Source organism: Alosa pseudoharengus, unplaced genomic scaffold (genome assembly GCF_046254945.1).
Source record: "Alosa pseudoharengus isolate Yale_2024_CS ecotype anadromous, Long Island Sound unplaced genomic scaffold, YU_APseudo_1.1 YU_APseudo_1.1_scf_8, whole genome shotgun sequence".
NCBI lineage: Eukaryota > Metazoa > Chordata > Actinopteri > Clupeiformes > Clupeidae > Alosa > Alosa pseudoharengus.
In genome coordinates, this window is record NW_027468870.1 from 13,459,630 (window position 1) to 13,486,527 (window position 26,898).

The window sequence follows — 26,898 nt, forward strand, 5'->3', positions numbered from 1 at the left end:
CCCCCACTGAAGTGTCCTCTTTTTTACAAACCCAAATCTTGTCACCGTACTTATACAGTATAATACAGCCGTGTTATCATGTAGCAACTGTCTGTGACATGCAACTTCCCACTCACCCCTTTTAACCTCATGGTCCTTGTCTGTCATCACACCTGATGTGTTGGTGCATTGCATGCACATCAGCACAACAGTCACTTTATGGAATGTCCAACTAATTAAAACAAATCAGTTGCAAAACATTTTGCGGCAGTTGAACAAACACAATTGTGCCCTAATGCAAGAGTGACAATGTTTGGTCCAAATGGCCTAGGTTTGAGACTTTGCCTATCATTAAAATTAGGGTCATGCTGTTATCAAACTAGTCATATTCAACAGTTAAAGTTATTTTCAATGTCTCTCTAAAATCAAATCTGACATTATTTTTGTGTTCAGCTCGACTATAGGCTACATAATGTACTGAATGTATAACATAATACATATTTATTTATTCATATATTTATTTTAAAAAGCAAAGCAATTGAATAAAATGTAAACTGATGCCAGAGCTTCCATATTAGGAAATCCTATTGTGATGATCTACATCTACCCAGAAGCACAGGAAATGCACACAACAAAACTGCTAAGGCAGCCTCTAGGCTGCTTCTCTCTGTGCAAAGCAACCCAACGTCATTGACAGCCAGGTATGAAACTTGACATATTAAATGGCCAAATGTAGACTACATCCTCTGTGGTTGTCTTCTCATTATAGGCAAATAGTAATACATCATATATCAAGTAGCCTAGGTAGCCTATTTCAATGTGACAAACTGTTACTCTTATGTTGGGTTAAGATGACGTCTGTGAACTTGCCCTCTAATTATTTCCAATTCAAATGCCTCACGTAGTGTCTTGTTTGTTGGAAAGATAGTGTATGCAAATACATTGAAATTTAACGCTAGCTGTGCAAAACAACTTGAATGCTGTAACATTTCTTTTCCTGCATGGGTTAGGCTGCAGAGAACGGTTGGAACACGTTTTCCTGTATGGTCGTACTGTTCACCATAGCTCAATTTCGCCTAAAAGTTTTAGTGTTTTTAATGAAATTATTGGATTAAGCCTACCCAATTCTCAGTGTTGTGACTACGCTGGATTCCGATGGAGGGTTATCATGTTACCATAAGAACAGCAGCTCCAGCACTTGCTGGCTCCTACAGCATACTTCACGTTTCCTTGATCAGCATCCAAGGCAGGATAGTATCGGCGGTGTTAGATGCAGAAAGCCATTTATTACCTGGTTCGGTAAGGATAGCAATGACACTGATACGACTGATCACTGTTTGCTAAAACTTTGAGAGCTACATATTTCTTTTTTAAACGTGTTCACATACAGAGAATGCATCCCGTTTCGCAGCTTAACTGTCCACATATTTGTTTTTGAAAGGCTTGTACAATATTAATGGGAGGAAGTGATAATGTGGAACAGGTGGCTCTGGTCCGCTTACGTTTGGAGGTCCGGCCTGGATTTCCTGAACTGGACTGGCATTGCCAGACTGTTGAAGTGAATCATGGTCCTCAAGTCCAAGTCTTCCCCTGCCATAGGTGGCTGCGGGCTGCTGATGGTGATGTAGAACTGCGCTGTGAAGATGGTAAACACTGAACTATGGACATCTGATGTCTTGTCTGTGATCTGTCATTTGCATCTTGTATGTGTGTGTGTGTGTGTGTGTGTGTGCGGTGTGTGTATGTTTGTGTGTGTTTGTTTTAAGAATGTCTTCAAGGTTGTACAGTAGAAACACTTTCAAACCCTTGCATTTTAACGTTCAAACACGTACATACTGGATCAGCGGCAGCGCACATGACAACCTGTTTTAGATAAGAGGTCCGAAACACAGCCAAGTTGAGAAAGAGTTTCCATTCCCTGCAGTTTCCCCAGAAAGTTTAAAAAATGTTTAATACAATACACCTAATCTCACAAAAATTAAACATCGCTTGCAGTAACAGTCAGTCAAAGAAAGAAGGCATTTCTTGTGTGCTTTTCACTGTAAACCTCCTCATCTTCTCTTTTCAGCATGCCTGTTGAACATGGAAGCACTGCAGGTCCTAATTGGGCACAGGGCACAAGAATTGAGCACAAGACAACAGCACATTAGGTATGATTCACAGTAGCCTTCTGGTAAAGCCGAGCAGTCACAAAGTCTGTCAGAAATCAACAACTTCCAATCAACCAACCAGTCAATCGATTTTTATTTATTTTTACTTTCATGTAAAATTGCAATACAAAGTGCTGAAAAATCAACATCAATACAACACAGAAAATGACAGAAATGTGAGCAGTAAGGCACAGCAGCCATGATCATGAATACAGTAAGCCTTTCACATAGAGAAAATAATGAAATGGATAAAAACTTCTTTGTGTTTCTCAAAATGTAAATGGTCAGGTTTGAGAAGTTCCAAGAGATTCTGTGACAATAGAATGCAGGTTAAAAAGAAAAACAATTACAAATCAGCTTCCATGTATTTTTTCTGGTGGTGTTAGTTCCGCTTTTGGGACATACCGTGTATTTATTTAGTTGGTGGAGATTTTAATGATAATAATAATAATAATAATAATTTATTTATAAAGCACCTTTCAAACACCTAAGGTCGCTTCACAAAAAAAAAAAATTCACAAAACGCAAAAATGGGCATTGATGATTCTCCTGGTATTGAACAATATAGTGGCTCTGAATAGCAATGTGGTGTTCTTGAATAGTGTTTTTCTTCTTAAAAGCCTGCTTAGCATGATGCACTTTAGCTTGGTGTGTTTATGTCACCGTGTCTGGACTCTGTTCTAGGTGGCAAACCTTTGCTGAAGGAGTACCCCACTGTGTGGACATGCAGTCTTTGCAACCCTTGGGACCAAACCTGAGTTACACACGTCAGAGGTGGGTGCATTGGTGAAACAGCATGACTGTGCACTTATATGCATGGTGCCTCACTTGCGTGATGCAAAAAAAATGCATCATTTTTGCATGGTGCTTACACCATGAATCTTTGTGGTACACTGCATTACATTAGCCTGGGTCTCATAATGGGCACCTTGAACTTCTGTAATGCAGATTTTGATAGCTATTATTACTTAATTATAAAAACATAACTGCATTATAGCATTGTAACAATGCTGACTTAGGGTTTTTCCATGCTTGGTTATGTTTGGTTTATCTATTCTGTGAAGGTGATAAAATGTTTCACTTCCTCTGTGAAACAGCTTAGCATGTTTGTGTGATGAAGTGTCAGTGAGTCATAATGTACGTGTACAGCTTGTTAGCTTTCAACATGCCTCACAGCATAGCTATAAGTGCATCTACCTGTGCTGCAACTAGTTCACCCTTAGTGCATGCCTAAAACTGGAACTTTAACTTGAATGCCACCCCTTTTAGATAGCACTTATTTGCAGCTCTGTTATCTTTGCACTGATTCCTTTTTTAGTGCCTGCAACCATGTTGCTCTTGCAAGCTATAGTGTTTGTATTGTTAGTAGTTGTGTCAGTGCTGAGATACTTGTGGATAAAGACAGAGATTGGCTGCTCTCACCCTTGTAACTACATGCATGACTGTGTCTCAATTTGCCAGCTAGAATTCAGCTGCACAGTGATGATGTCTGGTCATTGTCCAATTGACTGTCACCACACAGTATTAATCAATAGTGACATCTGTTGATGTCTGATAGACAATGCATAGAGGTACTTTCACTGTATAACATAGATGCTGTGAGGAAAAGCTTAAGTTTGAGTCTAAATGAGAGTTGTCTTTGTAGGCAGTTGCATAATGCAATATGAATCATCAGTATTGATTATTGATAATTATTGATTGTTGATAATCACGATTATTGTCTGTCTTTCTCCTTCTCTCTCTCTTTCTGCCTCCCTTCCTCAGCCCAGGCACTAATTTGCACTATCTTAAGGGGTTTGCAGAGAGGAAGGAACCATGGAGAAGCTTTAAAGAGATAGAATGTCTTTTCTTGCACAATGGTAGTGGGAATCCCGTTGCAAGTAAGTATATTTCAGTATTACATGTTAATGCCCCTGTTGAAAGCATCTCTCATATTTAAAAAGCATATCTTAAGCTCTCTGCTGGGTTTGGGCTTGTCTGCCTGTCTGTCTATCTGTCTCCCCTTCTGTCTGTTCCAGTGTATGTTTGGTCCCACTGGAGAGAAGATGCCTTCTTTGGACATCAGTGTCTGAATGGCTGCAATCCCCTTCTGGTTCGGCAGATCCGCTGCATCCCCGCCAACTTGTCAGTCACCCCAGAGTTAGTCCAGCCTTTCCTCCCTGAGGGATCCTCCCTGGAACTAGAGCTGGAGGTCTGTGTGTCCATCCACACTTAAGTGTAGTTTGCTTTAGTTTCAGTTTTAGTTTCTTAACTCACTGGCAATGGGTTATCATCTAGTGTGCATTGGGCAGCCGTGGCCTACTGGTTAGCGCTTCGGACTTGTAACCAGAGGGTTGCCGGTTCGAATCCTGACTAGTAGGCACGGCTGAAGTGCTCTTGAGCAAGGCACCTAACCCCTCACTGCTCCCCGAGCGCCGCTGTTGTCGCCGGGATTAGTGTGTGCTTCACTTCACTGTGTGCTGAGTGTGTTTCACTAATTCACGGATTGGGATAAATGCAGAGACCAAATTTCCCCTCACGGGATCAAAAGAGTATATATACTTAAACGTATACTTTTTCACATTTTCTCTTGGTCTTTGTGTATCGTATTCATGGCTACAGACAGGGAAGGTGTTTCTGTTGGATTATGAGGTGTTGGAAGGTGTGCCACCAAACATTATCAATGGGAAACAACAGCACTTCACCGCTCCTCTGTGCCTTCTGCACGCGGGCCCAGATGGAACTCTAAAACCCATAGCCATCCAGGTCTGTTTAGTACTTATGCTGTGCACCCAGGTATTTTTATTATACTGCATTTCATCTTGTATATTTCCATTCATAATACTTTTCATTTGTATTTATCCTCTGTTCCCTAGACTGAGAGTGTTCCTTTCAGTGATAACTACTATCACTAACATGTGGCTCACAACAGTTGTCAGTTACTCACTACTCATTGTCACCCCCATAGCTCCAACAGAAACCCGCCACAGAAAATCCAGTGTTCCTGCCATCTGACCCTCAGCCTGATTGGCTGCTGGCCAAAATGTGGACTCGCTGTGCAGACTTCCAGTGTCACCAGCTCATCTCCCATTTCCTGCGCACTCATCTACTGGGAGAGGTGTGCTGTATCGCCACACTGAGGCAGCTACCGGAAGTGCATCCTATTCACAGGGTAGGCCCATGCCAGAGGAGAAGCTGCTCTTCAACATTATCCTCACATGACCTGAAATGGATGGCCACAAACCATGAAAAACGAATCTTTATACGAAGAGGGAGAGTAGAACTGCTAAGGATTAGTTTTTTACTCTCCATTTCAAAGTCATATCTTCCCAGAGAACAAGTGGGCTTTTAGTCTTCCTCAGCTGATGCAGATTGGTACATCAAGTCATGGAATATCAGGGAATTTTTTTGTAGCAGTCTAAACTTGTCAAAATATATTAATACAAATATATTTGGTTATGTTTTGGTTATTAGGTTTACTGCTTGCATGAGTAGTTGTGGTTAGCCTAACTTTGTTTATTCAATGCCCATTTAGTCATCCTCCTCTCAAAAAAAGTCAAAGCGCTACATGGCTGCTCTGAAATCTTTGGTCGGTATTTTGTAGGACCATTCATTAAATAGTAGGTTATGGAAATGGAAAAAGTTTTTTTGTCATTATCATCTAATAATACTATTGATTGATGTAGTATTAATTGCTACCTAAGGTCTCCTCCTCATTGTAGCTTGAATGTTATTCCTTATTTTAGTGAATCGCTTTGGATAAATTAATGAATAAATGTAAATGTAAACCTTTACTTTGGTCCCCTTCCCAGCTTCTGATGCCACATGTTAGGAGTTCTCTCCAAATCAATATCCAAGCCCGAGCCTCTCTACTGGCCCCTAATGGGGTGTTTGATCGGGTATGTGCACTGCCTCTTCTTTCATGTGCACATGTGTTTATGTGTTTGTGCATTAAAAAACAACGAATGCACAAGAATACTTGCAATATGTACGACTATGTATGTTGAAATTCATGCACTGTACATGTGGATTTTGGCATCTGATGCACACGTATGCTTTGTGTTGCTGCATTTGCATATGAGTGGGCTGACACTTGTTCCTGTCCATGCCCCTAGGCCATAGGCTGTGGTCTGAAGGCAATTCCTGTTCTGCTAGCGCACGCCATGGCCAGGCTACGTTACGACACGTTGTGTGTTCCAGAGGACCTGAAGGCAAGGGGACTGGACTCACTTCCCAACTGCTACTATGCCCAAGATGCTCTGAAAGTATGGAACGCTCTAAATAGGTGAGAATGGCTCTTCATCGCGAATGTGCCGTTATTTCCGGCACCCATTTACAGTACGTCCTTGAAGTGAAAGGTTTAGTATTGTATCCTTTTCCAGCTTTTGATTCCACATCAGTAGATCACTTCAAATTAATATTCAGTCACAGCTAAGCAACACCTATATAACCAAGCCAACCTAGCCACATAATCTAGCCATCTAATTTTCTCTGTATACAGTTCATGTATCTTTGGATCAGCGGCATAAGCACTCTAGGTATAATATGGTATGACCAGTGGTGTGACCATCAACTGTTGTCCTACAGGATTGTCTGTTACACCAAGTCTAACGTTTCTTCACCATTATCTTAGAACATGATCCATTAATACCTATAAAAGGGGATCTGATTTGCATGATTTGCATTTCACATTTCTGAGTATTTGTACTGGTGTGAAATTACTGGCACTTATTTGCATGCTACCTAGGTTTGTCACAAAGTGGGTAGATGTGTATTACCATAGCAACACAGAGGTCCAAGAGGATAGCGAGCTGCAGAGCTGGATCAAGGAAATTTTCACAAAGGGCTTTCTGGGGAAAGCAGAATCTGGTAAGGAAACATATGTTTCATCATATGTTTCATGAAAGCCATTATTTGCTTCATACATGCATTGCATCACATTTTCATGTCTTATGTGTCCAATAACATTATTATTCTGTGATACAATGTGTTTGCCTTCCTTCTTTATTGCTTGACTTCTATACATGAGATGTTTTGAGCAATGTTGCTGGGCAACTGCATGACCTGTTTGATGCATCCTGATTGAATTATCATGACAATTTGCTTCCTGATGTTTGAAGTTCCTCAGAAAAATAAAACTATTGCCCAATATCAAAGGGAATATGCCAGAACCACCACACTCTTTAAACGAATGTGTTGAAAACAACACAACTTGCGTTGTGTAGCATGTAAGTATGGGGGTAGAACAGCCTCCTGTTTGATATTCAGACTACTCTGTGTTTCTTCTGCAGGAATGCCACAGTCATTCGAGAGCAAGGAGGAGCTGAGCAAGTTCATCACCATGGTGATATTCAGCAGCTCTGCCTTGCACGCTGCAGTCAACTTCTCTCAAGTACGCAGATCGCTTTAAATGACTGTATGTCTCTGTTTGAAGACTTGGTTTGATTTAGCAAGTAGCTGCGAACTTCATGGTCTAGCCCCAGTGGCATTTGAAAGACAGTTGTTTGCTTAGTTGGAGCAATGTTTTACCGCTATATTTTAGGTCTAAAATATGTTGAAGTGAAAGGAGATAATTCTGTGTGAGGGAATGTGGAGATTCAGACTGCTTCCTCACAACTTTTCCATTAGAGCTAACAAAACTTAACTTGGAAACTCTTGACCCTGGTTCTTATATTGCATTGAATAACTACAAACGAGATATTGAATAACTACAAACGAGATATTATCATTTTGAGCCTGGACCTCTCTACTGGCTCCTAACGGGGTGTTTGATCGGGTATGTGCACTGCCTCTTCTTTCATATGTGCACATGTGTTTATATGTGTTTGTGTATCAAAAACAAAGAATTGCATTGAATAACTACAAACTAGATGTTGAATAACTAACAAACGAGATATTATCATTTTGAACACGGTCACTCTCAGTTTGTTAGATAAAACCCAGGACAGTATAATATCTGTTTCTGTTTTTTCCAAAAACACTGAACAGCTGGACTTCAACCTGTGGATGCCAAACTGTCCGGCCTCGATGTCCAGGCCGCCCCCTCAGTCGAAAGGCCTGGTGAGGGAGGATGACCTAATGACCTTCCTGCCCGAAGTCAACGCCACCTGTAGCGTGCTCACCACCCTCACTCTGCTCTCCCAGCCAGCAGCCAACTTTGTAAGGAGCACTTGAACTAGAACGAGCCCTGCTCTTTTTTTGTATCATTTAGATAAAAAAAGTATGTTACATTAGATTTTGGCTTTCTTACCATTAGATTTCACTGGCAAATGCAGTTATATATATAACTGTGACATGTGAGCAGGTTGTGTACAAGGAAGGAAAATTACTACATTACTATACCTAAAACAACATGTTTGTGAAAAGCCTGCCTTAAACAGCAGTGAACATTTTAATTTTGTGCTTATCATGACACTTTCATGCTGCTCCTGTTGAGAATTGCTGTTCCCCTCTTCTGCAAGCAGTGGTCCTTTTTCACTCTGTGATCTGTACATAATTTCCTTTTGTGAAACGACCCCAGGGCAAGGTTGTATCGGTGCCCACAGCCTACTTCTGTGCTAGTGATAGCTCATTTCCCTGTGACTAATTGCATTTGGTTATGTCTGGGTCATGTTACTGTTGTAGGTTTGACCTAGTGTCTCTTCTGTTTCCCCAGGTGCCTTTGTGTCAGTACCGCGAGCCTTATTTCAGCAATGGCGCCCACTACAGGCTGGTTAAGGAGGTGCAGAGTGATCTGAGGGCAATAGCAGAGGAGATCTCAGAGAGAAACAGCAAGATGGAACTTCCCTACCCTTATCTCTCCCCTCTTCTAATTGAGAACAGCGTAGCGATCTAAAGCTAGATTAGAAAGGGAGATGCTATTTCTGCACACGTAGCTTAGCAATAGAAGGCCTTCAAACTCATTCACTCACATTCATTCTGTTGCTTATTTTAATTAATCCTGATATCTTCCACATTATTTTCTCTGCTAATGTCCTTGACAGTAGGTCTACTGGCAGTACACTTTATTACTTGATCTTGTGTAGCTATTTTTGGGGAGGTGGGGGGGGGGGGGTATGCTTTTATTCATACAGGACTGTAAAGAGTGACAGGAAGTGAGTGGGAGAGGGAGACTTGTGCTACAGCAACCCCTCTGTAGCACTTTTAATCTTTTTTTTATTATTAATTGAAATATGAAAGAAATGCTCCCATAACTATGTTAGTCTACAGTCTTTTTTATACCATGGATTGATGAGTCTGTAAAAATAAAACCCTGCAACTTGTCACAAACAGACATCAGCTTCATAAATCCCACTTCTCCTGCATAATGCCAATACATCCCACTGCACAAGAGAAGAACAACTGCAGATGCAGTGTTATTTATTAGAAAGGAGATTATCTGAAAGCAGTGCAGGTAGTACAGTTGACAATGTTTAAAAGTGTATTTGCAAATGTTGTCTCATACATACAAGCATTAGTAGAAAGGTAATACAGTCATACAAGTAACTTATTTACAAAGACACATGCATACAGAAATGTAACACTTGCACATTAATCTTAGCGTTCACAGGAAAGTGCACTGGTATAATAATATACCCTTACCCCTGCCTTATTTTAGAAAACAGTGCGTGTCATTGTTCTCTCCTTTGACCGTAAACAGCAGAACAAGAAAAGGGGTTGTTTCTATTAAGTGAAGAAAGCCAGCACTGTATCCTTAAAGAGGCCACCACAGAGCGATCACATGAGTGTCTCTGTTGAGTGGTGTTGTCTCCCACTACACCCAGCACACCCCCGGATCAGGTAGATTCTACATTTAAACAGCAAGACTGATTTTTGTACACAAATAAAAAGGCTTCATAAAACAAAACAAATGCATTGTGAAATAAGTTAAAAGGAATTCCCTAAAGGAATGTAAAAGTCACCTCAACAGAAGTTGTGAGTCTCTATTCAACTTCACTTCATTGGTAGACTTCCGAGGGCCTTGACATTTAAAACGAGACATTGAGAACTTTGAAAAAGCACTGGTAGTTTATTTACAAGATGATTTATACAGACAGTACCTTCATGAAGTTTACCGTTCACCGCCATCTTGAATGATCTACTGGAAGCAACTAGAATCCATGCATTTCCACTGAATTATTTTTGGAATCTGATCCCTTATCATACCTTTTCATTCGTACTCGTCGCTCGACTTATCGTGACTAAATTCAAGATGGCGGCGAACGGTAAACTTCATGAAGGTACTGTCTGTATAAATTGTCTTGTAAATAAACTACCAGTGCTTTTTCACAAGTTCTCAATATCCCGTTTTAAATGTCAAGGCCCTCGGAAGTCTACCAATGAAGTATGGAGCTACTTTGAGCCTCGTAAATGGTGTAAAACAGTGATTTATTTGCATGGCTAGGCCGATGCCCGAGGCACCCCCATCGAAAAACTGTTGGTAGCATCGGCTAACTAGCGCCAGATATCTGAGTGCAGGGGAGAAGCCGAGATGAGCTATGAGACATACGTTCACACTCGGTATCATGTTTCAACACACTTTAGGTCAATATCACACCGGAATTCTCAATATCACATTAAAGGAATTCACCGGAATTCTCCTTTAATGTTTCGCCCTGTCTCAGTCCGAGCTGCTTGCTCTCTGTGCGTTCCCCTCAGCTACGAGGCTCCAGGACGAGCACTTTGCACTCTCTCTTGGCGATCTTGTCCAGCGAGAGGACGGCCTTCTCCTGAGGGGGCAGGTACAGTGGCCTGCCCACTGGCGAGCCCACAGGGGGGGTGATGGCACGCCGCTCCATGGCACTGCCAGCTCTGAGAGACCACACATAGAGACACATATAAATCGTAACCTCACTGAACAACAGGCCAATAACATAACCATGCAGATGCCACTGTAGCTCATCATAAATGACAAGCCCTTAGCGAAGATAATTTGTGGGGTGTTTTAAAGAGAGGGCACAGGCTAATGGAAAACCAGTATGCTGCAGTACACTTTGGATAGCAATATCTACAATAAATAAATGGCGCATGTGTTTTGATTCCTGGCATAAGGAGTTTATTTTAAGTTTATTTGGGCTACTCCAGTAGTTATAGCCGTACTGACTGCCCGGGTGAGGTGCCCCTGTGGGGGCAGCCGGGGCCTACTGGTTAGGGCTTCGGACTTGTAACCGGAGGGTTGCCGGTTCGGACCCCGACCAGTAGGAATGGCTGAAGTGCCCTTGAGCAAGGCACCTAACCCCTCACTGCTCCGCGAGCGCCGCTGTAGCAGGCAGCTCACTGCGTCGGAATTAGTGTGTGCTTCACTTCATTCTGTGCTGACTGTGTTTCACTAATTCACGGATTGGGATAAATGCAGAGACCAAATTTCCCTTACGGGATCAAAAGAGTATATATACTTATACGTGTGGTGAACTGTACCTCATGATGTGGGAGCGCGAGGGCTGCTGATGGGAGAAGGACTGGGAGCGGCCCAGGCTGGTCTGGTGCCGGTCCAGCAGGTCTCTGACGGCTGGGCTGGAGGGGCTGTTCTTGCGGGAAAGGGGTCGCGCGTCCACCGGAGGATTGGACACTGGCGCCGTGAACTGCAGCTTCAGTTTCATGTGCTGACTCAGCTGGAATGGCAGAGGGTGGGCATGGATATTTCAGTGTGACCAGGAAGAAGCTCAGGGTTACCGGTACACTATTGAAGATTTGCTTTTTAAGATTTTCAAAGAGAAACTGTAACAAATATTGACCTCCACTCTCAATTCACTCAGCTTTACTGGTGATATATAACTCACTGTCTTTTTACACCCTATCAAGACTGAGTCAGACCCAAAAAACAAACCATCCTGCATGGCAGACACAGAAAGAGAAATTCAATTGAGGGCCTTTAAAATTCAATCAAGGACATTTAAAGGACCCAGGGCCATAATTTGAAGGTGGTATAATAGTATTTCATGGAGCCTGGAAGTGAACTTAAGTGCAGTGCTGGCAACAGGAGAACTCTGAAGCACAACACACCAATGACTCAAGAACATAATGACAATTCTCTGTCTTTAACATAAAGCATCAATAAAGTGAACATACAGTGGCTATAAAAAGTATTCACCCCCCTTGGATTTTTCGACTTTTACTGCTTTTATAAATGGAATCTTGATTAATTTATTTTGGCCTTTTTTTTAAATCATTGACAAAAATCCACTCTTTGTCACAATGTTAAAGTGAAAGTAGATTAGAATATAAATATACAATAAGATTTTTGCATAAATATTCACCCCCTTCAAGTCAAGTCACCCCCTTCAAGTCAAGTTAGTAGATGCACCTTTGGCCGAAATTAAAGCATGGAACCTGCGTGGATATGTCTCAGTTAGGTAAGGTTACACATCTTGATCACAGTTAGGTAAGGTTACACATCTTGATTGCAGTTAGGTAAGGTTACACATCTTGATTACAGTTAGGTAAGGTTACACATCTTAATTCTGCAATTTTACTCAAGCTCTGACGGTTGGAAGGGGACCGGGTGTGAACAGCCCTTTTCAAGTCCAGCCACAGATTCTCTATTATAGAGGATTGTGGTCTGGGCTTTGACTCAGCTTCTCCAGAACTTTGACCTTGTTGTCTTTAAACTATTTCTGTGTAATTTTCGCTGTCTGCTTTGGCTTATTGTTAGCCTAGAAATCTAGACGCGCCCCTAGCGGCAGCAAATTAGATTTGCTGCCAGGGCTAGTCTAGCAACTCTCCGTTGGCTTGTGAGCTCCAGAAATCTAAACCTAATCAGGCCAATGAAATTGTGTATAGAGTCGTTAGGTGGGCTTAACATAATGATTGATGGCAGAGTTGCAACGGTTTGGCTTGAATTCCCTGCTACTTGAAAACAAATAAGATGGATGTTGCTGTTGGCGAACAGTGTGACACGAGTTAAGCTTTTATTAAGTTGGCAAACGTTTGAACTAGCCAACTAGCTCCGCTGGTGGGAAACGCATGGGACTCATAGCGCTGCCGCTGTCCTATTGCGTGCCGAGGGAATTTGAAAGACAACTGATTATCCCGCCCCTCGGACTGAGCACTGAGAACGGTGAGTGCCCAGACCCTACATTTTAATGTGGGTCTGGCTCGTCAGGCTAGCTTATTGTCTTGCTGGAAGGTAAATCTTCCTCCAAGTTGTAGTTCTCTTGCAGACTGAATCAGATTGTCCTTTAGGTGCTAAATTCATTTTACTTTTACTTTTACAAGTCTACGCGGGCCTGCTGTCGAAAAGTATCCTCACAGCATGATGCTACCACCACCATGCTTCAAATTAGGGATGATGCAGTGTTTGTTGTCCTCCAAAAATAGAATCTAGTCTGATGGCCAAAAAGCTCAATTTTGGTCAGACCAACAAACTTCTTTCTTGAGCTTCCTTGACCACATGTCTTTGGGCGAACTCTAGTTGAGATTTAATTAGAGCTTTGCCACTCACCCATAGACCGTTGACTGGTAAAGAACTCGGGCAATACTGTAGTTGTTGTATGCATCGTTTCTCCAATCTCTGCTAAAGCTTTTAACTTCATTAGAGTTGTCATAGGTGCCTTGGTGGCCTGCCCCACTCAGTTTGAGGTGACGGCCTGCTCTAGGCAGATTTGCATGTTTGCTATATTCCTTACATTCCTCAATGATGGATTTCACTGAACTCCATGGAATGTTCAGTGACTTGAACAATATTTTGTATCCATCCCCTCACTTATACTTTTCAATAACCTTTTCTTTGAGTTGTTTGGAGTGTTCATTTGTCTTCATGGTGGAATTATAGCCAGGCATACTGATTGACCAGTGACTGGACCTTCCAGATGCACGTGTCTTTATATTACTATACTATACACATTCACTGCACTCAGGCGATCTCCATTTCACTAATTGTGAGACTATTATCACCAATTGGCTGGACCACTGTTGATTTAGGTCAGTCACTTTATATCAACAGTGTAATATTTACGCAATTTTGCATTATATATTTTTAATTAACATTACTCTGTAGAAATGTGCTTTCACTTTGACATTGAAGAGGGGATTTTTGTAAATTATTGTAAAAAAAAAGCCAAATTAAATGGACAAATATTCCATTTATTAAAGCAATAAAAGGGGAAATATCCAAGGGGGGAATACTTTTTTATAGGCACTGTAACAGAGTCCTGCCTTAGGACAGTCTTCCCTGGGTAGTAGTGGGCTTATTTATTTGCATGCAAAGTAAAAGTATCCTGGGTGTACCTCATAGAGTCCAGCTCTCAGAATCTGGAAGGCCACAGTGAAGGAGAGGGTGCTGCCTTTGCGACAGTGGCCGAGGTTACTGAGAGGTGACTGACAGACTACAGGGCCAGTCGCCGTTTCTTCACTTTGGCCACGCCCTGGAGAAGAGTGTCACAGAGAAGAAGAGAATGGATGGAGATTAGTTGTGCAGAAGTGATATACCTTATTAGCAGAAAAATGAGATGAAGTACATAATGGTGACAAGAACTATACATTACATACTGTAATTTGTTGCTTAATAAAATATTTCTCTGATATTTATTTGTCAATGTGATAGTTATTTCGTCAACTATCTGTCACAAAACCTGACTGTATTCACACAGTTATCTTACCTTCTGGGGTCCACACCAGTCTCACAGCCAGGAAATCCTGTAGGTTGTTGAATAAGGTGTAGCGGACCCGAAAAAGGTCCTGTGTGTTGACTTTACTGGGGCAACTGGCTGTCATCACGAAGCGTGGTCGATCCAACCTAATACTGGGTAGCCTGATGGAACAGAGGATTTCAGAAGAAAAGAGAGGCCAACGTATGTATTGTGGGTAAAAAATACCCTTTTCCCTTTATAAATAAAATTAGTCTAAATCAATTTTAGAATATTTTATAATTTTTTTGGACCAGAAAGATCACAAAATGTAACACTAACCTACCTGTAATGTGTATAGATACAGTTGGTGAAAGGCATTTTAGCAGTAGACCACTGGAGCACTGCTACTAAGGGTACCTCAAGACCCTGCCAAAAGGGACATAATCTTAATGATCTGATGATGATGATAATGATGATAATTATGACAACAATTATGGTGATGATGAAGATGATGTGTTAGTGGCATTTTGTGTTGCCTTGCATCACTGGCACTGTGTGTGTGCTGCCTAGCCTCATCTCACCATTAGGGCCCTTTTTAATGACGGACTAGTTGTTCATGACCACTGGTCTCCATGTTAACTATGTAGCTCACCCCCTCACCTCAGAGTCATCTTGGGACATGTCACTCATCTGCAGCTGAAACAGGAAGTCATGTTCCTCCAAGGAGCTGAGCATGCTGGGTAGCTGGCAGGCAAAACTTTCCATTCGACAAAACGATGCCATGGCAACTTCTCCTGATTGGTGGCTGGTAGTAGAAAAGGGAAGGTTCTATCTTGACTCAGTGTCCATAAATGTTCAAATAATGACTTTTTAATATGAGACAGCTCATGAAATAAGATGCCAGACTGTTTTGCATATAGATATATATGTACTGTCAGTGAAAGCACACCATCATACACATACACACAAACAAGCATGTACACGGGCGCCTACCAGACATTGTCAACCAGCAAGACAGACCCATCTGGCATCATGGGTAGATACGATGCATTGAAGTTTGGCAGAATCCTCAGGTCATGGATGCTAATGTCCTCCTGGGAACACTCATTTAACACTGACCGACAGAAAGAATGGAGAGAATACAAGTGTAAACCACAAAAAACAATAACAACAACGATTTCAAAATGACAGAGCATTATCAGAACCACTCCTGTAATTCTTGTCTTCAGCAGCAAGAGAGCTTAAAGTTTGGATATGGGCATCTCCCAAGGCTTGCGCTTCCTACCTTTCAGCACTGTGAGATGTTTCCCAGCAACGGTCATCTGCTTGCATCTCACAGTCGGGGGCGGTAGCACCGTCAAAGTCGTGCTCACTGGGGAAAAAATAAATAGGTCTCAACTCACTGAATGGATTCATCATAGGAGAGTAAGATAATGAGTGGTTTGAAGGGCTTATTTTATCTGAAGGGTCTTTGTGAGTGTTGTCAATCTTTAGAGATGGGCTGAGTGAGGTTGAGTTGATTAGAGAGAACTATGACAATGCATTTGATTAGGAACACTGAAGGAGCATTTGAAGACCTCTTGGGATTACTGATGATGTGACCTCCATTTAATCTTCAAGAGTTGCAGTAGATGGGATTTAATTTCATTTCCCTAATCTAGTGCATAACAGCAAGCCCAGCACCCAAAACACATGTCACCAGAAAGTGAAACATTGTTTGTTGCAAGTGCCAGTGCTGGCTCAGTAAATCCCGCATTCAGGCATCCAATGGAGGTTAATGATATTGCAGCCAAAAGGGTGGGATGGGAGAACTGAGCACTGCTGATGTCTATGGGCCTGAAAGTTACAGTTAAAGTCGTTTACAGTCATGGTTCTGAAATATTCAGACACATAGGCATGTTTTGTAAACAGAGGGACACACCTTGAGCTTTAAAGGTGTTGAGATCTTGTCGGAAGGTGAGCGTCGGCGCTTGCTGCTGCAGGATTGTGAGGTAACCATTCTCCTGCACCTCTGCTTTATCAGCCTCCTGCTTCCACACAGTCACCATCACCTAACGTGCACACAGACAACGCAAAACGGTAGCGGTTACTGCTGTTACATTAGGACATTCATGATGGAATAATAGAGACACACAACTACATGTTTAAACAATAATTGAACACATATACTGTGTGGCACCCAACCACTGAACTCTGACCTTGACCTTGTGTGTGTTGACAGGGAGTTTATCAAGGGACACAGTCAAGGGAAAGATGACCTCATCACTCAGGACCACCGGCTCGTCCAAGGGCGACTGGAAGAAACAAACAGTATGATGTAAATCAATCAATGAATGTCAGAAAAGTGCATGATGGGTAAAAGTGAGTCCAAGAAGTCAAAGAGTAGCAGAGAGGGTCAGCAGATCAGAAGGTATAAGGGTGAAAAAGGGAATCGGAGAGATGTAGCGAGGAAAACAGGGAGAAAAAACGATAGAGTGAGTGAGTGGACAGAGGAAGACACCAAAATAAAGAGAGAAGGGAACAAGACCATTATTTCTGCTCTATTTGCCTTCGTGCTCATGCAGAGACATATTACATAAACCTTGAGCACATCATTTTTTGTGAGTCCCAGAAGGAGGGCTTCTCTATTGTTTTTCTTTAGCAGTTAAGAGCCCATTGTTATGGGTGACATAAATACAGCACATGGCTGTGAAGCATAAGTTTGTTATGGTGTGGAAAGCAAAATGGAAAGAGGGAGAGCAATCTCTCACAGTCTATATGCAATCTCTCACAGTATGCCTTCAAAATGCTATACTAAATTATATCTCATTATAGAGATAGTCTTGAGGAATATTTTCACTGTCAGTGTTAATTAACACAAGACCACTTCCCAACGTGTCAAAATAATCAAATTAATCATTTACTTCACGCTTAAAGAAATCATATTGCTCCCTTACGCCTGTATGGATTTTCAGACGAGTTTCATACCTTCAGAGGGGCCCTGCGGATCTCACGGACACCGCTGCCGTTGTTATGAATAAGCAGAGGCTTGCATTCTCTAAAGCCACCACCTCCAGCATCTCTCCTGACTGACGATCTTCCATCATTTTCTTCCCCCTCCTCAGGACCTTCATTCCCGCTACTGTGATCATGGTCGAGGTAGGCGTGAGAGCGATGTCTTTCCCCTGGACTCACACTCGCCACTGCGCAAAGCGAACCTGCCAGTTCTCTCCATGCACGACCGTTTGGACTCTCGACACCGAATTCAAATGCGCTACCGGTTCTTGTCAATGTGTCCCTCTCCGCATCGCTGCACCGCAGAACCAGCAAGAAGCGCACAGTCTCTCCCAGGTAGAGATGACTTCGTCTTGGGAGTGTTCGGTACCGTCCAGGGTCTGACAAGTCTGATATCGGAACCGCAGGAAAATACATGAAATATTCGCATTGTGACTCCATCATCTGCACCATCGTGGTTGTGACAGTGGTCCATCGATAAACCAAACACACACATTTGGGCTATGGCATGGATGTTGGGGGGCGGGGGCGGTCGTCTGAAGGAACCGAAGAGGCATAAGCAATGGAACGTCGAAACCAAATATGCTATGAAGGTGTAAATAGGGCAAAGGAGCGATGTGGTCAGAAACCTGAACACAATTGGCCTACAGTGTTAGGGCGAAGCTTTCCCTTAACCACCAAGTTAACATGTAAACCCTGACAAGTAGCCGAAATATTTGAAACTGATTATATTAGCCTACCTTATGAACTCAATTTAATAAATGTCTGTTATCTAACTTGGATAAGCAATTCGACTATTTAGCCTATCGTTAGAGTAGGCTAATTCAGACTTCATAAAAATTAATCCATCCATCCTAAACTAGCCCAGGCTATAAAAATGTGTGATTTTCACTCCAAGCTCCCAAGTTTTATAAGGACAAATACAGGCCAAATATAGGCCTAAATGTTAACAATATTCTTAACTGATAGGCTACAGCTATTGATCAATCCTATGGTTTTTAGTATGAAGATAATACAAAAAAAAGTGAATTGTGATTGTGAATTATGTTTAATCTCACGTGCTTAGAATGAAATCATATCAAAATTGTCTATTTAATTAACGTATTTCAAGTTTTTATCACAAATGACTGTAGGGGCACAAACCCAGGTAGCCTAATGGTCCGTTCATGCACATGGAAAAACACATTTTCCCCAGTGAAAACGCCATCCTGGACGTCACCTCATATGGGTATAACTGGTGGGAAACTGTCCAACAGCAGAAGACTCATTTGATTTGATGTAGTGCTGCGCAGATCTGACTTGAGGTGATGCATGCTGGTTAAAAAATGTTGTCCGACTTCCTCCTGCGGGACAGTAAATTACCATGATGTCACATGACCTTAAGATCTTGCAGGAGCAAGGTGCCTTCAGTCAGTTTTGGTCCATTCATGCACATGGGAAAAAACATTTTTCCCAGTGAAATCCCATTGTGGGCTTGTCCTCATGTTGTAGATCATTTGAAGTCCATGTGGACTTGCATGTCCAACAATTTCAATGTGAATTTGGGAATGTGCAGTTTTTGTTAACTGAAAGCTTTAATCCTTTTTTCTCAAGTGCCTTACACCATACCTGCAAATACAGTTGTTTATTGAGTAGTGAGCGTATGTTTTAACCTTTGTTGTGGCATCCATGTTTTTCCACACATCCCAACGGCTAAACACATGAATGCTCACAGTGAGAAAAACAGTGAGAAAAACAACAACAGAAAAACATCAGGGGCGGTCCCTAATATTCCCAGGTCACCTGAACGCACCAATACATTAAATATCGACAACACTGTGATCGTCAACTCACTGGAACAGCTACAGGCTGAGACTGACACTTTTGCTGATTGGTGCTGACAGAACTGCCTCGATCTCAACACCTCAAAAAAGCAGGGCCGGTTCTCCCTATACGCACTACGCAATTTGCGTAGGGCCCCGCAAGTAAATGAAGGCCCCCTCCCCCGTCTCCTCTTGAGTCAAGCTAGTTACAGACAGGTAGGCCTATACAGTTACAGCAACAATGTTTCATAGGCTACATTAAGAAGATGAACATGAAACCGAATTACCATTCAGGGCTTGAAAACGGAAGAAACTTCATGAGAATGAACAGCGGGAACAGCTATTCCATGGTTTGATGTCTACACGCATCTCTCCAGCACATGTTGCTGGCCTAGCCTAGGCCAACCAAACAGGGAAGTGAATCCCTGGCCCTGATCTGTCTGCGGCTTGCTTGCCAGCCTTTCCCAGTCACGGTACTTAGCAAAGTTGTGAAAATTAATCGCATGTTCCATTTTTGAATGTGGGCGACTGGCTACAAATGAATAACCTTATCTTTAAATGCGCTCATGATAACGTGCAGCTTGGGATGAAACTAGCAGTTTTTCAGCAGAAATATGCGAGAACCCGTCGTAACTAATCAGTGATTTCACGCCATTTTAAAAGAAGTAAATGGGTTTACAATATTTCAGTCAAGCTTTACTTGGTATATATATACTGTATATAAAAAAAATGGTAAAGAGTTCGGGTAGGAGGGCCCCTTAGCAGGATTTTCCCTAGGGCCCCATGGGGGTCTGAACCTGCACTGGACAAAAGAGCTGTCATTAGGCTGAATTGAAATAAATTACTATGATGTTGTTTTAACTAGATGTACTGCAAAGCGGTACAAAATATGACCGCCACTCAGTCTTGCACATTCTCTCTGCAAAAATAAATCATGCTTGTCAATTTGTCTCCATCTCTTACTCCAGCCCCTGTTTATGTGTGTGTGTGTGTGTGTGTGTGTGAGAGTGAGTGTGTGTGTGTGTGTGTGTGTGTGTGTGTGTGTGTGTGTGTGTGTGTGTGTGTGTGTGTCTGTGCACGTGTGTTTAGCTGATATGGCCCCCATGAATGGAATTCCACGAAACTTTCATTCAGAGTGGTGTCATAATGATCCTACACTTCAATTTCATGTCGTTTTGAACCTGTCAGCCAAACATGCGATTACAATGCGTTGTTTTTGCCTTTTTATTTTTATGTAGGTGGCATAAAAATGAATATGGGATGTGTTGACATGGCCCCTGGAGACCAACATACCAAAATAATTTGGTCATCCTAGGCCTTACAGTTCTCAAGATATTCACACAAAACTGTGTCCGGCTATCTACAGGCTGATTGGTGTACGGACACTAAATGTACACATACAGTATATTCATTTATCACAAAACTGGGCATGCATTCAGAGGGTGTTGTAATAATCCTACACTTCAAATTTCGTGCAGTTTTGAACAGCATTTTCAACCATATGCAATCCATTGATTCGATTCGTCGTCTCTGGCCATCCACTAGGGCTAGGCTAAGCATGGCATTACATAGGCTACAAACACATCAAATCTGAGCCTAATATCATCCTCCAGCTGGCTCGCTTCTTGAAGGTCTTCTTTAGTCTTAAGCAGTTTGGATATAGCACAATCATAGTCCACTGCCATGGTGTCAACATAATGTGACAATGACATCAGGGCAGTTATGTTGCGCCGTGTTACCTCTTCCATTCTTCTATGATGGCATAGGCCTAGCAATCATAGATATATGCTAGCAATCTTGTTTACCTGCACTGATGGTTCGTCAGCGTTCTAAAAAAGCGTTCTTTTGCTATTCCATTTGCTAAACAATAAGCAAATCGAATTTGAAAAAGGAAAAGGAAAAAGTGAAATAGAGTGTTCAATTAGCTATACTTATTTCTCTTATTAAACTGAATTTTCAAGATTATGAAATTCCATCATTCATTCACAAATTCATTAATGTACTTTGCAATTTAATTTCTTATTGAGTGTTTTATGTGTGGGTTTTGTAAATTCCTTTTTAAATTAGAAGCATTTATTGATGGATTAATACATCATTTAAGTTGTTGTCATAATTTGACTTTTTTGACCAGGTATTACCGTTTACAATGCCAAATTATCTAAATATTTTATTACTCTTTCAGTGACACCTGCGGTCCTCCATGCATCAGAGGCAACACTAATAATATTAATAAAAAAGTAAAATAAAGGAAAATAAAGCTATACAACTCTTCGATTGTGCCCAATTCTATGATACATTTTCACTGTAGAAATCTTGTAGTGCAGCCTATACTTCTTACATTCAGAATTTTTATTTTGACGTCTACCACACTTGAACAGTGTAAAGGTTTAAGCAAAAACCTCTTAAGATAACAAATCAGTAGAAGTATGAAGACCTGTATCTGTAATGATTAGGCACCTTTAGGTGGTTATCATTTAGAGTCCTGAGTGCTGGTCCCTATTCTCTCCTCTTTTGCAGAATAGTTGTCTGAATGTGCAAGCATAAAGAAGCGGGTTCACACAACTATTGAGAAATGTAAAGCTATATGCAATATGTTTGCTTAATGATGAAAAGCTATGAAGCTGTGCAGAGACCAATGGGTTAGCTGATTTCAGGGCAATGGCTAGTATCTTTACAAGATTAATCACATGAACAGGTAACCAGAAGATCACAAAAGTCACCACAATGGCGGTCACCAGTTTGGTCAGTCTGTGGTTGCTGAAGAAGGCTGTCTGGTTGACCTTCTTATGGAGCCAGTAGTAGGAGCTCACTATGATGGAAAAAGGAAGAACAAACCCCAGCAGAGTCTCACACAAGAGAATGGCAAAGATCTCCTGATCTACCCCCGATAATCGCTGGCAGTATTCACCCTGTCTTTTCTCGACTATGTATGCTCTGACAGCTACAGGGCTGGAGAGAATAAATGCAAATATCCACAGAAAGAACAGCAGAAGTTTTTCTCCTTTCCTGCCCAGCTTTGACCACTGGTTCCGATGAAGAACCACCAGGTACCTTTGGACACTCATCATAGTCACGGTCAGCACGCCAGAGTACATACTGGTGAACACAAGGAAGAAAAGAAACTGGCAGAGAGCTTGGCTGAAGATCCAATCAACATTCAAGTAGTAGATCCATACAGGTAAAGAGATCAAACATAAGATGTCAGAGACAGCCAGATTCAGCATCAGATGTAGGGTGAAGTTGTCCTTTTTAAAGTGCCGAAGGATGACCACCACGACTACAATGTTCCCAGGAATACCTATCAGAAAACTCAAGCTCAGCAACACAGTGCTAACTTGGTTCCCTACTGAAATGCTGGTGATGTTTGAAATTGAGTCGTTTAGAACCTGCATGTTGCCTCAGTGTGAGGTGTGTATCTAATAACAATCTCTTATTATCTGTGATAACAATCAGCGCTGTCGTTTCGTCTGTGAACAGAAAGTGATAGCAAACGTCCTCAAGGTGTTAAATAAGGCTTTATTTAGATTGTGGCTTCCTGTGATGGTAAGACCTGCACTTGACAGACATTCAAGCAGTTTTTTAAACCCCATCATTGAAAATAATCACAACTAGCCATTGAGCATCTCCTAAACCTTGTCTTTATTCACATTTATTATCATGGAATATTACATCATATATAAAAATACTGGAAATGCTGAAAGAGTTTAAATATGCTGCATGTTTGACCACCTAAACGGGAAATGAGCTATGAGAGTTGTGGTTCACTTTAGAGCTGCATGACACACAGCATGCACCACCAGTTTTACAACCCTCTGAACCTTCTGATCTCATTGTTTCTGTCCCTCACCGTTTCCCGGTTACCGTTTCGAACGTTGCATCAGGACATATCCCAACCAGAAAGCCTGGATGACGAGAGAAGTCAAGAGACTCCTGAGAAAACGTAACATTGCCTTCAGGTCAGGGGATAAAGAACAGTACAGCTATGCTAGAGCTGACCTGAAGAGGGGTATCAAAGAGGCAAAGGAGGCGTATAAGAGGAGGGTGGAGGACCACCTGGCAGACAACGATCCGCGCAGAGTGTGGAATACAACAACTAACCAACTACAAAGGCAGCACAGTCAACAGTACCACCAACACTGACGCCTCGCTGGCTGAGGAGCTGAAACACTTCTTTGCCAGCTTTGAGGCTGACAGACCTGCAACAGACCTGCTGTCTCCACCAGCCATCACCAGTCACACTCTCACTCTGCAGGAACACGAAGTGAGATGTAGACCGTCAAGCCATGAAAGGCAACTGGACCTGATGAAGTCTCTACTTCCTATGAAACAACCTGAGGGAGGCACTGCTGGTGGCCTTTTATCACTCTGCCTTAGAGAGCATACTGACGTACTGACGTTCCACATGCAAGCTGCACTGTGGCACAGAAAAAATCCCTGCAGAGGGTCATCCTCTCTGCAGAAAAAAATCATTGGCTGCTCTCTGCCCACACTTGACAGCATTGCCTCATCCCGCTACCTCACAAGAGCATAAAACATAATCAAGGACTCCTCCCACCAAGGCCACAAACACGTTCAGTTGCTCCCATTAGGAAGGCATTACAGGTCTGTCAGAACATGCACATCCAGATTTAGAGACAGCTTTTTCCCCACAGCCATCACAACTCTCACCCTCCTTTCGGTGGGCGACGGATCAAAATAAAACACAATAAAAACAATGGCTCCGTGTCATCCTTGTGGGGATACATTTGACCTTTGACCTCCCAGAGCAAAAGTCCATTGAGACTCTGGCAGGGAGGCAGGAAGAAACGAGGGAGCATAAGGAGGTGAAGAAGAGGAAAGTGACTGAGACGAGGCATACAAGCAAGACCCAGCCGGCCAAGAATCTGCCAGAGTTGGCCAAACTGCGCCCACTGTCCTGTCCCGAGCAGGCCCTCCTGCAGGCCTTTACAGTGCTCAGCGATGATGACTGGTGGGAGTATAGCTTAAAGGGACACCAGGCAACGTTTTCGTGTTAATTACTCATCTTCGTAAGTCGGTATATGATCAAATGACTCGTTACAGGGCGAATGAAGACTCTCTCGCCCGCCCCTACTGCCTCTAGGAAGAATATCCCGCTTGCAAGTTCAGTGTATCCTACCCGCCGACCGAAGCAGGCAGGCTAACGAAACGCTAGAGATTGTTGCAAACGTGTGTATAATGGCAGAGCCGGCGAAGAAGCAGCGAAAACCCTTGACAGAAGACGCAAAGAAAAGGAAAAGAGCTTCAGACCGAGCGAGGGGGAGTTTCGTAGAGAAAAAGCATCAGGCTTGCCTGGTGTCCGTTTAAATAGTCTAGGCTAATATATTAACAAATTAAAGGCTTTTTGCCAAGATAGGCTAAGATAATATGCTATCCAGACAAATCATAGGCTTTTAGCTATCAGCTTTTAGCTGATATATTGATGTTAACATAACAGTGTGCCTTGTGAAGTGAAGATAAGATTAGCTGGAGATCTGGCTCAGCACCATGCTGAGGTGCTGCTGCCCAGGCTACATGACTTTTGTCTGGCCGTAAATCAAGAGGTGAGAGGCTCTCTGCTGGAAAAACATGCTGGAGCACATGTTGTAACTTTTGTTCTGTTTCAAACTAGACATTACAATAATTATTGATATAACTTAATGATGCTGCCAAAGAAAATATGTTAACTTAGTATTCTATACATGTGAAATCAAAGTAGTACAGGGTGTCATTCTAACTCCCTCCTCCCAACTAGGTGAAGAACCTGCCCTCAGTGGTGTCCCGTGCTGCCATGGTGACACTGGCCCACCTGTTCGCTCACCTGGGGCAGAACATGGATGCGGAGGCCGAGGGTGCAGCCCGGACATTGCTGCCGAAGGCTGGAGAGTCCAGCAGAGTCCACCCCCATCTGCAGCATGAACGCTCTCATCAACGGAGTCAGGTTAAAGGCAGGAAGAACAAGAGAGAGCAAGTTTGTTTTTTTCTCCAGGGCTCTACTGGTTTATTGCTTTTTTAATGCTTCTCAACATTCTCTGGCTCTCTTGATGTTTGTATCATCTGTTTTTTTTTCTCTCACCTGGTTTCTCACCTAGTCTGCCTGCTGTTTCTTTCTTTGTCTTCCCTGATTCTCTGGCTTATCCATTCTCCTTGTGTGACTCAGTGGTTCTCTGCTTCTTCTTAGTCACAAACATACAGCCGTGAGGAAGAGCACTGCACGGCACCTGGAGAAAGTGACATGGGGGCAGCTCGTCTCCTGCCTGGCAAAAAGGACCTGCTTCATCCATACTGCCAGCTGCCTGGCCCTTGTCAGCGCACTGGAAGTCAGGCTAGGAGCACTATTTCTTGTTTATTTATTATTTACTTATTGGCTTTGGATAAAAGCGTCAGTTAAATTAATAAAAGATAAAGGAAAGTTGATCTCATGTCATACAGCAATACTGAATGGAATCTGTCAGCGTATAAAATAGTACAGCTAAAATATAGTGAAGAATTTGTGATTTAATATTCAGTTTTCAGTAGTGTCCATAAAAGTATAGCCTGGCTGACACCCGACTGATTCTCAAATCTCCATTGAAACATCTTTCCTGTAATTACAGGAAAGCGGTTAAATACAGTTGTTCACTTAATTCCAAAAGAAATCTGCTGAGCAAATTCAAAAGCGCTCACAGATTTGTTAGGGTTCACCCAGGCTACATAACTTACATTACATAGTTATTTCACTATGTGATCTTTTAGGAGGGCAGAGGCATTGACAAACATGCCATTGTCCCAATTATAGTGTACCATCAAAATGATTTTAAAGCCATTATAAAAAGCCAGTAAAAATCAGTGAATCGGTGGGTGTTGACTGTTGATGTATATTGTGTCTGTAGTGGCCTCCCATCCCGACCTCATCAAGATGGTGGAAAGGTTCGCCCCTCTGAGTGATCAAATCGCCACCAAGGAATTTATTAACAAATGCAAAGGTGAAAAAAGAAAAGAAAAGGTGGATTGGACACCTTTGGAAACACTTTTACTTTACATTTATTTATCAGTGTGATAAATGTACCAAATTCAATAATGTTTCATCCAAGAATATACAGGTTATCTTGGTAATATGCTGGGGTTTTTTTTCTCTTCCAGCAGACCTTTGCGTTGAAGTAGACATCAGAGCTAAAAAGAGACCGCATCCAATGGGTCACAGACACACACACAACACAACCATGTGTGATAAAACACACACACACACACACACACACACACACACACACCATAACAAAACACAAACAGAGCATTGCTGTAGAGAAACGCTAATGCAGAACTATGTTCATAGTGCTCAAGTTAAAGGGATACCAGGCAAGCCTGATGCTTTTTCTCTACGAAGCTCCCCCTAGCGTCTGTATGTGTGGATACGTGTGCGAGCCCTCGCTCGGTCTGAAGCTCTTTTCCTTTTCTTTGCATCTTCCGTCAAGG

The 26,898-nt window shown here is 42.3% G+C and overlaps 3 protein-coding genes across 6 annotated transcripts; 1 reads left to right on the forward strand and 2 right to left on the reverse strand.

Moving 5' to 3' along the window:
* Nucleotides 1-624: 624 nt before the first annotated feature.
* On the forward strand, nucleotides 625-9,379 carry LOC143112183 (polyunsaturated fatty acid lipoxygenase ALOX15B). 4 transcript variants are annotated; one of them, XM_076274431.1, is made up of 15 exons: nucleotides 625-680; nucleotides 1,096-1,278; nucleotides 1,421-1,625; nucleotides 2,048-2,129; nucleotides 2,814-2,903; nucleotides 3,894-4,009; nucleotides 4,148-4,320; nucleotides 4,731-4,904; nucleotides 5,077-5,280; nucleotides 5,921-6,007; nucleotides 6,224-6,393; nucleotides 6,856-6,977; nucleotides 7,400-7,500; nucleotides 8,097-8,267; nucleotides 8,764-9,379. In XM_076274431.1, exons 2-15 carry the CDS (start codon nucleotides 1,135-1,137, stop codon nucleotides 8,941-8,943), a joined length of 2,019 nt encoding a protein of 672 aa, XP_076130546.1. In that variant the 5' UTR covers nucleotides 625-680; nucleotides 1,096-1,134; the 3' UTR covers nucleotides 8,944-9,379. The 4 variants fall into 4 exon arrangements, with proteins under 4 accessions (XP_076130546.1, XP_076130545.1, XP_076130548.1 ...); XM_076274430.1 differs by lacking the exon at nucleotides 625-680 and having other exon boundaries at nucleotides 727-1,278; XM_076274433.1 differs by lacking the exon at nucleotides 625-680 and having other exon boundaries at nucleotides 727-1,278; nucleotides 1,463-1,625.
* Nucleotides 9,380-10,741: 1,362 nt separating this feature from the next.
* Nucleotides 10,742-18,100, reverse strand: LOC143112454 (trafficking protein particle complex subunit 14-like). The gene is made up of 11 exons (XM_076274726.1): nucleotides 17,621-18,100; nucleotides 16,852-16,947; nucleotides 16,575-16,704; nucleotides 15,939-16,025; nucleotides 15,647-15,767; nucleotides 15,314-15,458; nucleotides 14,997-15,079; nucleotides 14,684-14,835; nucleotides 14,313-14,449; nucleotides 11,505-11,698; nucleotides 10,742-10,898 (listed from the first exon to the last, which is right to left on the reverse strand). Exons 1-11 carry the CDS (start codon nucleotides 18,098-18,100, stop codon nucleotides 10,742-10,744), a joined length of 1,782 nt encoding a protein of 593 aa, XP_076130841.1.
* Nucleotides 18,101-20,584: 2,484 nt separating this feature from the next.
* On the reverse strand, nucleotides 20,585-22,858 carry LOC143111801 (leukotriene B4 receptor 1-like). Its single transcript, XM_076274059.1, has one exon. The coding sequence runs from the start codon at nucleotides 22,839-22,841 to the stop codon at nucleotides 21,924-21,926; it is 918 nt and encodes a 305-aa protein (XP_076130174.1). The 5' UTR covers nucleotides 22,842-22,858; the 3' UTR covers nucleotides 20,585-21,923.
* Nucleotides 22,859-26,898: the final 4,040 nt, after the last annotated feature.

Bases quoted from the DNA above. Each gene is read 5' to 3' on its own strand.
- LOC143112454 (XM_076274726.1), bottom strand. From the start codon at position 18,100: ATGGTGCAGATGATGGAGTCACAATGCGAATATTTCATGTATTTTCCT. The intron at 16,705-16,851 runs GTCAGAGTTCAG...TGTGCACGTTAG, and splicing joins TCAACACACACAAGGTCAAG to GTGATGGTGACTGTGTGGAA. The intron at 14,836-14,996 runs GTAGGTTAGTGT...CTGTTCCATCAG, and splicing joins TGTATCTATACACATTACAG to GCTACCCAGTATTAGGTTGG.
- LOC143112183 (XM_076274431.1), top strand. From the start codon at position 1,135: ATGGAGGGTTATCATGTTACCATAAGAACAGCAGCTCCAGCACTTGCT. The intron at 6,394-6,855 runs GTGAGAATGGCT...CATGCTACCTAG, and splicing joins GTATGGAACGCTCTAAATAG to GTTTGTCACAAAGTGGGTAG. The intron at 6,978-7,399 runs GTAAGGAAACAT...TTTCTTCTGCAG, and splicing joins TCTGGGGAAAGCAGAATCTG to GAATGCCACAGTCATTCGAG.
- LOC143111801 (XM_076274059.1), bottom strand. From the start codon at position 22,841: ATGCAGGTTCTAAACGACTCAATTTCAAACATCACCAGCATTTCAGTA.